The 11,524-nt window shown below is 58.7% G+C and overlaps 3 protein-coding genes across 3 annotated transcripts; all 3 read left to right on the plus strand.

The window, feature by feature from the left end:
- Window positions 1-955: 955 nt before the first annotated feature.
- Window positions 956-4,447, plus strand: LBRM_33_2620 (hypothetical protein, unknown function; the record flags this gene model as incomplete). The annotated part of the gene is made up of 1 exon (XM_001567980.2): window positions 956-4,447. The coding sequence occupies one exon, from the start codon at window positions 956-958 to the stop codon at window positions 4,445-4,447; it is 3,492 nt and encodes a 1,163-aa protein (XP_001568030.2).
- A 1,132-nt stretch (window positions 4,448-5,579) lies between these two features.
- Window positions 5,580-7,061, plus strand: LBRM_33_2630 (putative succinyl-coA:3-ketoacid-coenzyme A transferase,mitochondrial precursor; the record flags this gene model as incomplete). The annotated part of the gene is made up of 1 exon (XM_001567981.2): window positions 5,580-7,061. The coding sequence occupies one exon, from the start codon at window positions 5,580-5,582 to the stop codon at window positions 7,059-7,061; it is 1,482 nt and encodes a 493-aa protein (XP_001568031.2).
- Window positions 7,062-8,659: 1,598 nt separating this feature from the next.
- LBRM_33_2640 (conserved hypothetical protein) lies at window positions 8,660-11,221 on the plus strand (the record flags this gene model as incomplete). The annotated part of the gene is made up of 1 exon (XM_001567982.1): window positions 8,660-11,221. The coding sequence occupies one exon, from the start codon at window positions 8,660-8,662 to the stop codon at window positions 11,219-11,221; it is 2,562 nt and encodes an 853-aa protein (XP_001568032.1).
- Between the last annotated feature and the right edge of the window lie 303 nt (window positions 11,222-11,524).

The raw sequence follows: 11,524 nt of genomic DNA on the forward strand, positions 1-11,524 counted from the left end.
ACACGTGCACGTATACGAAAACGAAAGCAAGAAGGGTAGCGTGAGATCCCTCTTCTCGCCGTCGTGCATGTATGTCTCTCTCTCTAGGCAGAAGATACACACATCTGAAACAACACTACCATCATCGCACTCCTTGTATTGCCACCACTGCAGCTTACCGTTGACGTTCTCTCTCCCTCCCTCCACTGCACGGTGCAAGAGCACGTGCGGAGCTTACGTTTGTGTGCGCGCTGCACTCTCGCATATGTGCGCTGCAAAGCGTTTTTCTTTTCATTCCTCGAATTGCCAGTCGGTCGCTTCCTCTGCAGCTTGGTGGCACACCCGCATCGAAATAAGGCAGGCCATTTGCCTCAGCACACCAACCATACACCTCTTTCACCCACCCACTAGAGAAGACATAGAGGTAAATAGCGTCATAGAACCAAGGACAGAGCTGTCGCCTTCATTTTCCCTCCTAGCTGCGCCATCGCCGATCACTGACTTGTTTTCAAAGGACATCAGGTGCGTACATGCGTCACTTTTCTACTTCATAGGCTTACGGGCATTTGTGTTTGGGGCTGCGCATACTACGGCCTCAGGCTCCTGCATACTGCCGAGAGTGCTTCCCTTTGCCTCCTACTACGGTTGAACTTTTTATTTATATATCCGGAAGCGGTGTCGCAGTGGTGCGATGCACTGCTGCTCCTGGCAGCATTGAGTGGATATTACCTCGGCAGCGTCACTTCTAGCGCAGGCGGCCGTGCTGCTTGACAACGGCATGGAGGAGGCCCCCTCCACTCCTATGACACCGGTGATGGCCACCACCATCACCAGTTGTGTAGTGTCGTCCGTGAAACGACCGTATCAGTCAACAGACGACACGCTGCCATCTCCGCCACCGCCTCCCCTCTGTTCCTGTGAACCGCAAGAGCTGTTCCATTCCGCGCTCTCCGCTACATCACTGTCTCAGCGCTGGATGGTGCCGGAGGACACGGGTGAGGCTGACGGGGACGAGCACGATGAAGGGCCGAAGAGCCTCAAGGCTGAGGGGCCATCGACGCTTAGCTCTTGGGAAGCCCAAGGCTGCTGCCAACGCCGTCAAGCTGCAGTCATTGCCTCGCCGGCCTCAGTGGGTGACTCTATCGACGCTACACTGCCCTCTATCCTGGAGGCTATTCATGACAGTAAGGGCTTCTCGGTTTCTCCTCCGACTACCAGCGCGGCTGCCCCCGCTGACTTGCACGTTCCCGTAGTTCCTCTCAGAGCACGCGAACTGGAGGAACCCATATTTTCTCCGATGTCACAGTCGCTTCTGACGAGTGCTGTGACTTCTTTGAGAGACGACAGGCTTCAGGGGTCTGATTCGTTGTTGAGGTCCGCGGGTCATGTGCCGCTCTCCACGGTGAAGTGTGCCTCGAGCCTGGCCTCGGGTAATGAAGCGCTGGCGACGAGATCCGCCAGCAGTGGCGCTTATGGGACTGTCTCTACGGTGTCGCTGAATGTTCCGGCCGAATTCCTGCAGCTGCAGCCTACAGAGAGGGTAGACGCCTCACTGCTTGCACAACACGAGGAGGTTCGGATGGAAAATGAGGAACTACGGCGCCAGCTCGAGGCGCTTGTGCGAATTCAAGAGGAACTTGAGCGCCGATACCAGCAGCGTGAAGAAGCGGCTGCCCGAGTTGAGCGACGCTACACATCGGAGAAGAAGGTGCTTGCATTGGAAAAGGAGCAGGCTCTCGCACAGCTTGGCGATACGCACAGTGAGGAGCTGCAGGCGTTGCGGAATGCCGAGGCGGCAGCTCGGTCGAAAGCTGACGCCTTGGCTAAGGAAGTTGTGACGCTGCGAAGCAGACTGTCGAGGCTCCAAGAAGAGCTGCAGACACCAATGGAGAAGCGGTTGAAGTGCCACCGCCACTCAGATGAAGCGATCGCTGCGCAGGCGAAAGCGGAGGCAGAGTGTATAACTTTTCGAGCAGCGGCAGCTGACGCGCCAACTGAGCGTGCAGCCGAAGTCTCTGCTCAGCTAATGGAGCTGCGAAAGAAGCTGTGGGTTACTGAGGAGCGTGCCGCCGCCGCCGAGCTGGCGTTTCAGTCGCTGTGCTCGCAGCTAACTATCGCCGCGGACACCACAGTAGCAGCTACAGGTGTTGGGGTACAGGCCACACCCACGCTGGTTCGAGATGTTACCGCTGACACAGAGCTTGCGCACTACGTGCCTACTTCAGGATTCTTTAGTGGAAGTCCTCAGGCGGCACCGACACCGGCTGCCTTTGAGGAGACTGCTGTGCTGACGGCAGTGCTATCAGCAATGGAGAGCGACAGCGCGGGCGTTGCCTTTTCCTCCCCGCTGAAGTCGTCTTCCCAGGGAGATGGAAAGGGTGAGGCAGAGCTGTCGCAGTCTGGCTCGAATTCCACTCTGGAGGTGAAGCCGCCTCTTTCACAGCATCGGCTCACCGCAGCCGCGCTGCAATCATCTTCTGACGTGTGCGTCGCTCTCAAGCAGGCCCGTCTATCGAACGCCGGACTTCTGCGCTGTCGGCGGTATCGCCAGTTGCTGCAAGTCTCGATGGCGCGTGTGTCGGATGGATACCAGCGAGTAGCACGAGAGGTCACTGCCACTGCTGATGCGCGCGCCGCCAAAGTGGAGAACGCTCTTTCTTGTGAAGTCAAGGAGCTGCGTGCGCGACTCGAGCACTCTCAGCAGCTATTACTGTCCCACGAGCGAGGCAGGGAGAATGAAGAATCATGTACTCATGCAAGGGAGGATGCAGGATGCCAGACGACCCAATCCAGCCTGCAAGGCCGCGCTTCTGTTGGCGTAGTCACAGACACTGTGGATGTGTTCAGCATCAATGGCTGCAGAGCTGCTGCCACCGCCTCGTGCCGCGCTGCAGCAGCAGCAGCAGAGACGGTTACGTACGAAGAAGTCCTCACTGAGGTACAGCGGCAACTACATCACGAGCGCAGCTACATCGGCCAGCTACAGAAAGAGGTACAGTCCCTGCGCGCCTCCAACTACGCCGCATCCGTGCTCGAGAGCCTCACAAATGCAGTGCAGGAGATGCGCGTGACTGTACATCGACTCGTACGAGACGCCGTTGCCGACGTGGAATTGATCGTCTCACAAGAGCGACCGCAGTTCCAGGCAACAGCGATGAACGACGGTAGCTACACGAGCGAGAGGGTATGGAGCGATGACCCAAGGCATCTCTTCCTTGGGCGATGGAACTCCATGAGTGACGATGGCAAACATCACCTGAGCAACACTTCACCTGCTCGCAGGGCAAACAGTGGGCACCGCGCGACGACCGCGCTGCCCTCTTCTTCCTCTCTATTGGATATTGACTTCGTGCGTGCTGTTCACAAGTCCATCTTGCGAGCGGAGGCTCACATTCAGCAGGTCAGTACCACACTCCTATGCGACTACCAGCGAGTTATTCCCGACGCACGCACCTTTGTGGGTAGCTGTGAAGACTGCCAATATATGACATACGAGATCGGTGACCCGCGACACTCCCAACAGATGCAATTCTCTTCGAAGGGCACTGGGTGCAACTCACTGCGCGCAACTGGTGGGGTTTTTCGGGAGGTGCCGTCGCGGCGGCTTTTAGAGGGAGACGGAAGTTTTTACGGCGGCGGCAAGCCACCGCCGTCGCAATCAGGGCCCTTCTCAATGACTACCAGAAAACGAACCGCACAACAGCAGAGAGTGTATGCGGAGATGCGCGATCTTCTCCAGCGATCGACTCCTGCCCATGGCAGCATGACAGCGTTCACAACATCACCCTCATGTTACTCTCCTGGTGGCTCTCGTTGGTTGTCGGGAGTTCGACCACCGCGGACTGGGTCATCAGACATGAGCGTCTCCCCATCTTCTCAGCCATCTCCCTACATTGCCGCCTACGCGACTGAGTCCGCAGAGTTTCATCAAGCAGCCTCATCCTGCTTACCACCTAACTCCGCTGCAAGGCCGGTGAGACCCTCTGCAGATGCGTGGCTAGGCTTTGCGCACGTGGTAGATGCAACGCAGGCATTACGTAACCTGGGATGCCTTCTGGACAATTTCCGAGATGAAGCAGAGACACGCGAAGCACGGCGGCGGCAGTCTCTGCAGGAGTGGCAAGATGCCATCTTGGCTGCTGTGGACGGCGTCTGGGTGAGAATCGAAGACGCCTTGAAGCATCTACGGCGTCCTGGAGCGGTAGGGGGGGATGTTCTTCGTGACACAGTGGATCGTGAGAAAGACGCCCACAGCGTGTCTCCAATGAAGGCCACGTCTCTTGCCATCCGCACTGATTCCGTCGACCACGAGCTAGAGCGAACACAACAGAGACCGGGTGTGCAGTTATTACCTAGTCATGTGCTGGAAAGCCCAGTCGTATCACATCATGTGCCATCACGGCTCGCCGAGGTGCTGTCTGGAAAGACCCACTCAAAGGTGAGCGGTAGCGCTGTTCTCTATGCCTGAGCACGCATGCGCGCGCGTGTGCGTGCGGACCGAGGCGCGTTGCTCTCGTTTAGTGAGGTGAAAGAAGAAGGCGCAGGCAGCCACAGCGGCGACTTTATGGACATTCTCTCGGCCTTTTCCTTGTCTGCACCGCTATCCGCGTATACGCTTTACCGGGTGGATTTCCCTCCTTTTGTCCCTCGCTGTATCTGCGCAGCTCCACCTCGCCCCACCTTCCTTCCTCCCTGTGTGTGGCTGAATGTGCTCTCTTCTCCTTCAGCCTGTTATGTCCTGCCTGCCCCCCCCCCCCCCCCCCCCCACCGCCGCTTATCATTGTTGTTGCCATGTTTGCACCTTCTCCTCTCCAAAAGGAGCGCAGTTCAAGCCTCTGATACCCCCTCTAACACTCGCTCTGGATGCACTAGAGTGCACGACAGCCCTCTTGTTTCCCTTCCCCCCACATTCCTCGTCGCCCAAATCGATGTCCGCGTGAGCCAGACTAGACTCTGGTCGCTTGCGCAAGTCTTTCGCGTCCCATCGCAGACCCTATCGCTCACTCTTCCTCTTAAATTTCGTAGTTTTTCTCATTTCCTTTTCCTCCGAAAACAACATCGTGGGTGCACCTGCGCATTCACTTCTCTTCGCCCCTCTTCCCCCGGGCCCACCCTTGCACATGCGCGTGGTTCTGTGGTTTCACATGCAACAACCAACGCTGGTCGCTCCCCCTTCTGTTTGCGTGTTGAATTTCATTCTCTCTCTCACTCCCGCGATCACTTGCGCGCTTCCGTGTGCCCTGCATGCCTCTTACCATCTCTGCATGTTTGCTTATCACTGTTATCCTTTGTCGTCCTGGTCGCGCTGCCGCTTTAAGCAGCTTTTTTTTTTTTGCTTTACCCTGGCCACAGCCTAACTCAGCTTAACCCTGCGTTCCTTCCCTCTCTCTTTCTTACGTAGTTTCCTCCTCCGGCACCTACGTGCGGAGACTTTTCACCAAAAGTGTCGTTTATCATCTTTGTATGCTTTCTCTCTCTTCTTCCCTCGCTATAAGCCAGCGGCCCCTCACAGGCATCTCCAAAAGTGAAATACAGTCCACACTAGGAAAAGGAACGAAGAGCGTATACTCTTCCCTTCTCATCAATCTCGTATCACAGCTATGCTTCGCCGTAGCATGTGCCGCCTCGTCGGCCTCAACAAGGTTCAGACCTTGGAGCAGGCCGTCGCGGAAATGACAGACGGCATCTCCGTCGCGGTCGGTGGATTTGGCTGCGTCGGCGTGCCAGATGCGATTATTACTGCCATGCGCAACAAGGGGGTAAAGGACATTACTCTCTACACCGACTCGGCGGGTATTGACGGCTTCGGTCTCGCCCGTCTCATCGAGACTAAGCAGGTGCGCCGCATCTGCTGTTCGTTCGTTGGCATGAACAAGATTTTCAAAAAGCGCTACCTCGAGGGCGACATTGAGCTGGAGTTTGTGCCGCAGGGAACACTGGCGGAGCGCATGCGTGCCGGCGGTGCTGGCATCCCTGCCTTCTACACGGCGACGGCGTACGGCACACAGCGCCAGATGGGAGGGCAGATTATCCGTTACAACAAGAACCGCGTGCCGTGCATCATCTCGGAGCCGAAAGAGACGCGGCAGTTCGGGGAGCGATGGTACGTGCTGGAGACTACAATCCGGTCGGACTACGCGATTGTGAAGGCGCTGAAGGCGGATAAGAGTGGAAACCTTGTGTTCCGCGGGACTGCGCGCAACTTTAACATCCCCGCTGCACAGTGCGGACGATGCGTGATCGCGGAGGTGGAGCAGGTGGTGGAGAACGGCGAGATCCACCCAGACGACGTGCACTTGCCTGGCATTTACGTGGACCGCGTGGTGCAGGCCTCGTACGAGGTGCCGATTGAGAAGCGGACTGTGTACGGTAGCGGCGCCGAGCCGAGCAGCGCGAACCAGAACTACGACCGTCAGAAGATCGCGCGTCGCGCCGCGCTGGAGTTCGCGGACGGCACCTACGTAAATCTCGGCATCGGCATCCCTACGGAGGCGGCGAACTACATGCCCGCCAACATGACGGTCACTCTGCACTCCGAGAACGGGCTGCTAGGCATGGGTCCGTTCCCAACGTCGGACAAGGTGAGCGCTGACTGGATCAACGCCGGCAAGCAGACGATTTCGTTCCTGCCTGGGGCCGCGTGTTTTGACAGCGCGACGTCGTTTGCAATGATTCGCGGTGGGCATATGGACCTGACGATGCTGGGTGCGCTTGAGGTTTCATCCCACGGCGATCTCGCAAACTGGGGTATCCCTGGAAAGTTGGTCAGCGGCCCTGGTGGTGCGATGGACCTCGTCGCGTGCGGCTCACGGGTGGTGGTGACGATGTCACACTGCAATAAGAGTGGCGACCCAAAGATTGTGGAGCGGTGCTCGCTGCCAGTGACGGGCCTGCACTGCGTGAACCGCATCATCACGGAAAAGGCCGTGTTCGACGTGGTGAACAAGAAGCTCGTGCTGAAGGAGATTGCGGAGGGTCTGACCGTGGATGACATCCAAAAGTGCACTGCTGCCTATTTCGAGGTGGGCGAGGTGAAGCCGATAGCGTACGCAGCCCCCATGTCCAGCTCAAAGGATGGGTGATATGTATCCGACGCTATGTGGGCGGTCGTCGCGCCTCTGACAACCCTAGAGGGGGAAGTCCATTTTAACTGCAAGATGAGATGCGCCCCTGGTGGCCCTTGACGCCTCTCTAATCATTAGGGGCATTCTCCAACGTTGAGGAACACATTTCTGGCTTTTTTCCGTTAACGTTGCCAAGGCCTGGTGAGGGTGCCAAAGACGGGTGTGGTTTGGCTGGTTGCTGGGTGCATGTGCAATGCTTCACAGTGATAGTTGCCCAAGAGGACTGTCGTGTTCATTTGCTTACGAGCATCGTCGCGTTTTGGTTGAGTCGTATCTGCTCGACAGTCCCTCTTTCCCCCGCCACTTTGTTGCTCATTAACACCCACGTGCGCACAACATACTCATTTGCGCCTGTTTTCTTTTCGCCTTGACGTCTTTTCTCTTTCCTTGATAACAGCGGACACCTCAGTGCGTGGCCGCATCAAAGCCCAGCGCCCCCCCCCCATCCCTCTGGACAAGCCAGGCAGCCTTCCTCCCCTCTCCCTGGCAATGCCGAGCCACTTCTGGCGGTGACAGATTCAGGCGCCTACGACGTGGGGAAGTCAGAGCGATGTGCCGCTGCTGATGTCGGCGGTGAGGGCGTGGACGGCGCTGCGTCGGGGCGGCCTGCGGCAGCGAACACGGTTGCACTGTCCATGTGATGGGAAACGTGTCAGCGGGGCGCGAACGCATCTCACCAGGCCCCACGCTGCTTACTGGTGGAGAGCCCGAGCCACGCCGAGGGGTGCACCAGGCGGCGAGCTGCGAGGCGGGTGGGGAGTGTTCGAGGCAGAGGGCAAGCTCCGATGACTGAGCCGGCGCACTGCTGTAGCACGTGCCTGCGGCTGCTTCGCACCCCGCGATGGGCTTGCAGCAGGGGCGGGGGTCGAGTGGAGCTGAACGAATGTTCTAGGCTAACATAAAGGCGCTAAGAGGTCTCTCCCCGCTTTAAGCCTTTTTCTCTTTTCCGTATGTCCTGTGCTTTTTAACTTTTGCGTTTTGTTTCGTTGATGCGTAGGTCACGATCTACTTCATCTGCGAAAGAAAGGACGGACGGCGAACGAAAAACGCTGAGTGAGCGGTGTGAGTGCGGCGCGGGGCGTCTGTGTGCCGAGTCGTCTGCGTGAGGGCCCGCCCACGTTTGTATGTCTGTGCGTATTGCCGTTGCGTGGACTGAGCACATACGTAGGCGGGTCGTTTTACTTATTTCGTTCGCTGGGCAGCTCCCAGGTGGCCAAGCCCAATGTAACAGCAGGAGAGCGGTGGACAGGCAGTGCTCTGTTCGCCCTCATGCCCATGGCCCTGCTTTGCCCTCAGCCTCCCGCCTTCTCTTGCACTCTTCACTCGAATCTCCGCTCTGTGCATCCCCTTCGTCTCCCTCTCTCCCTTTTTTACCTGCTGCTCTCTTGGAAGCGGCAAACGCACATACACGCACACACGCGGAGAAGCACCCACACGTGCACTGTCCGGCACCGGAGAGATCCAGAGACTCTCCCCCCTTCTGCATTCTTCCTGAGTTTTTTTTTTACTTTATCGTTTCCCCCCTTTTCTGTCTTGCCGGCTCCGCGCTGTCAACGATGAGTAGCAGCGAGCATACGACAGACACGGCGCCCCACGCGTCAGCAGTGGAGGCCGCCCCCATCGCTGCTCCACTGCTGCCAATGACGGAGCTGGCGAAAGGCGCAGTAGTCGCAGAGGGTCCAGTGCATCAGAAGGTGGCCGCTGCCGAACAAAATGGGGCTACAGCGATGGAGGCACCTCCCTCTTCTCACTCCACAGGAGAGGCCAAGGCGCAGAGCGCCCTGGCGGCGGTTATGAATGTGCTCGACAGCGACGACGGTGATGTGGGGCCTGCGAGGCCTGGCGGCACCTCTCTGCGCTCCCTGCAGAAGATGTGCATGCGCGTTCCGCAACTCTCCAACGAGCTTACTCGTCAGCAGCGGTTCCGGCTGTATTGTCTGCTTCTTCTCGAGGACGGTGACGGTACAGCGGTGTCGAGTGAGGCACCCGGGCACGAAGACTGGACGACGTACACGCAACGGGCGCTGGAGACACACGTGCACGTGGCCAAGCAGGCTGCCGCCCTCTTCCCCGACTCTCACCACATCACCACCGATGAGCTGGCGGGTCTCTTTTACCGCCTAGGCACGGACACAGCCTTCTACTTCAACCCAGAGATGATCGAGGTCATTCTGTGTGTAACGTACGTGGTGGCCGGTAGCGGTTCTACTGAAAAGAGTGTGCTGCTGCGCATCCTCTATCGAATGCTGTGCGTACTGCAGAGTGATTTCATTATGCCAACAGCCTCTCGCCTCTACGAGCCTGCGGCAGCGTCTTTGCTGCGATTGATGCTGCAGTTCTACGACCCTCAACTTGCCACCCACATGGACCAGCAGCAGGTGGACATTGGTAAGTACCTCTTGAACTGGTCGCGGCGCCTGCTGGTTCTGCAGTCCGACTATGACACGGCGCTGAAGGTGTTGGACTGGGTGTTCATCCTGGGCGACCCCGTCATGGTCCCCTACGTGGCACACGCCTACCTCATCACTCACCGTCAGTCACTCATGATGTTAAAGACAAAGCAGACGCTCGCGGAGCACCTCGACAAGATGAAGTTCACGCTGCCAGCGTGCAAGGCTGACGCGATTGACCCCGAGTTGGTGGACGGCCGCGCAACCGCCCCGATACGTGTGTGGAGCGGAAAGTCGCTGTTGCAGAATGCTGATCTGCTTTACCGTGTCACGCCGCTCTCGACGCAGCGCATGCTGGACTTTTGCCTCTTCCCGGACGTCGGTTTGCTGAACAAGACGCCGGAGGAGCTGCAGCAGTACTATGCCGAGACGCCAATCCTGCCTCTCGAGCGGTCTGACATCGCCTCTGCGTTCGCGAAGCGCGGCGCGGCAACAGAGGAAGGTGACTACAAGTTCCCCTCGCGCGAGTACGTTATTGCCGACTGCCGTTCCCAGGAAAGTTTTGAGTATGTGCGGCTGTCCACGGCCATCCTCGTAGGGGATGTGCTGAGCTACCACCACGAGCACCTCGCGGAGGCGATGCGGCGACTCGAGTCCTGCCGCGGGCACCCCCTTGCCCTCTATGGCACCGGGCGGCCGATCGTGGAGGAGGTAAACTTGCTGAAGATGTTTGCGCTTTACCTTGTCAACCAAAAGGCGTTCCCGTTCGTGTGCATCGTGCCAGGCGGCTTCAAGACGACCATTCCGCTGCTCCGCAATCACATCATCGATGCCATCATGAGCCCCGCTGCCGCTACGGCGCTCGAGACTGCGACGAGTAAGCGAGGCACATTCAGCACCGAATGGGCCCAAAAGGCGTCCAACACGGCGCATACGATCGCTGCCGCTCTCAGCGGCGCGTCAGACTACCTCGCGCAGGTGGAGGTGACTGAGGTGCGACAGAAGGCCCAGGAGCTGGGCACGAAGGCAAAGGAGGGCATGATGGCAGCTGGCTCGTGGGGCTGGGGGATGATGAAGCGCTTCCGCGAGGGCCTCACAGAGACCCGCGAGCAGGCGTTGACAGCGCTATCCTCCGCGGGCAGCAAGCTTGCAGCAGCTCAGACAGCAACGGCTACCAACACCAATTTAGCCCCCTCTTCTACAGCGGACCTTGGATCCTCCTCTGCCACCGCTCCCTCCGCGGCATCGAAAGGCTCCGCGAGTGGCGAAGCAGTTATTCCAACAGCTACGGCTCATCCTGCCGCCGCACCGTCATGGCAGCACCCGCAGCAGGTTTTCTCGCTGGGCGAGGACGGCGAAGAAGAGGATCTGGACCTCATCACGTACATCCCGGCTAGGGTGCCGCGAGGCACTGTGGTGGCGGAGTCGACACCGGTGGCAGCCGAGGTGGCGCTTTCGGCCTCTGGAGCAGCGTCCTCGGCGGCTGCTGTCTCCACACCAGAACGGCGGCGCTTGCCCGCCCCCGCTCCGTCACCTGCATTGATGGCGTCGCCGAAGCTAGTGTCGTCTCCAACATCCTCTGCTGCTCCAGCGGCAGCCATGGAGGCAAACAGAGCATCTGCAGCCCTAATCGCTGCGAGCATTGACGCCGAGTTCGATGAGCTCTTCGGCGACCTAACCGTTACGCCTGCAGCCGCGACGCATGCGGTGAACACCCCGCCGTCGTAGCCGACCCCCTCCGTCCACACAGATGTCCTCTTCGTTCTCTGAGGCACCGCGTCAATGGTACCACCCGGCTTCATATTTGCTGATAGATGCGTGTGGTGTGTGTGCGTGAATCGTTGATTTTATTGGTTGCTTCGCCATGTCCCTTCTCAGCCTTACAACACGAGCCCCGCTCAACACTATCCGCTGGGCTGCGGGTCCGCCGCCTGGTGCAAGGCAGCCCTAGACACGGGCTAGTGCAATGCGCCAACCCAGTCATCGGTGCACGGCCCCTGCCTCGAACTCTGCCCACCCGCCCCCGCCCCG

This window comes from Leishmania braziliensis, chromosome 33 (genome assembly GCF_000002845.2).
Source record: "Leishmania braziliensis MHOM/BR/75/M2904 complete genome, chromosome 33".
NCBI lineage: Eukaryota > Euglenozoa > Kinetoplastea > Trypanosomatida > Trypanosomatidae > Leishmania > Leishmania braziliensis.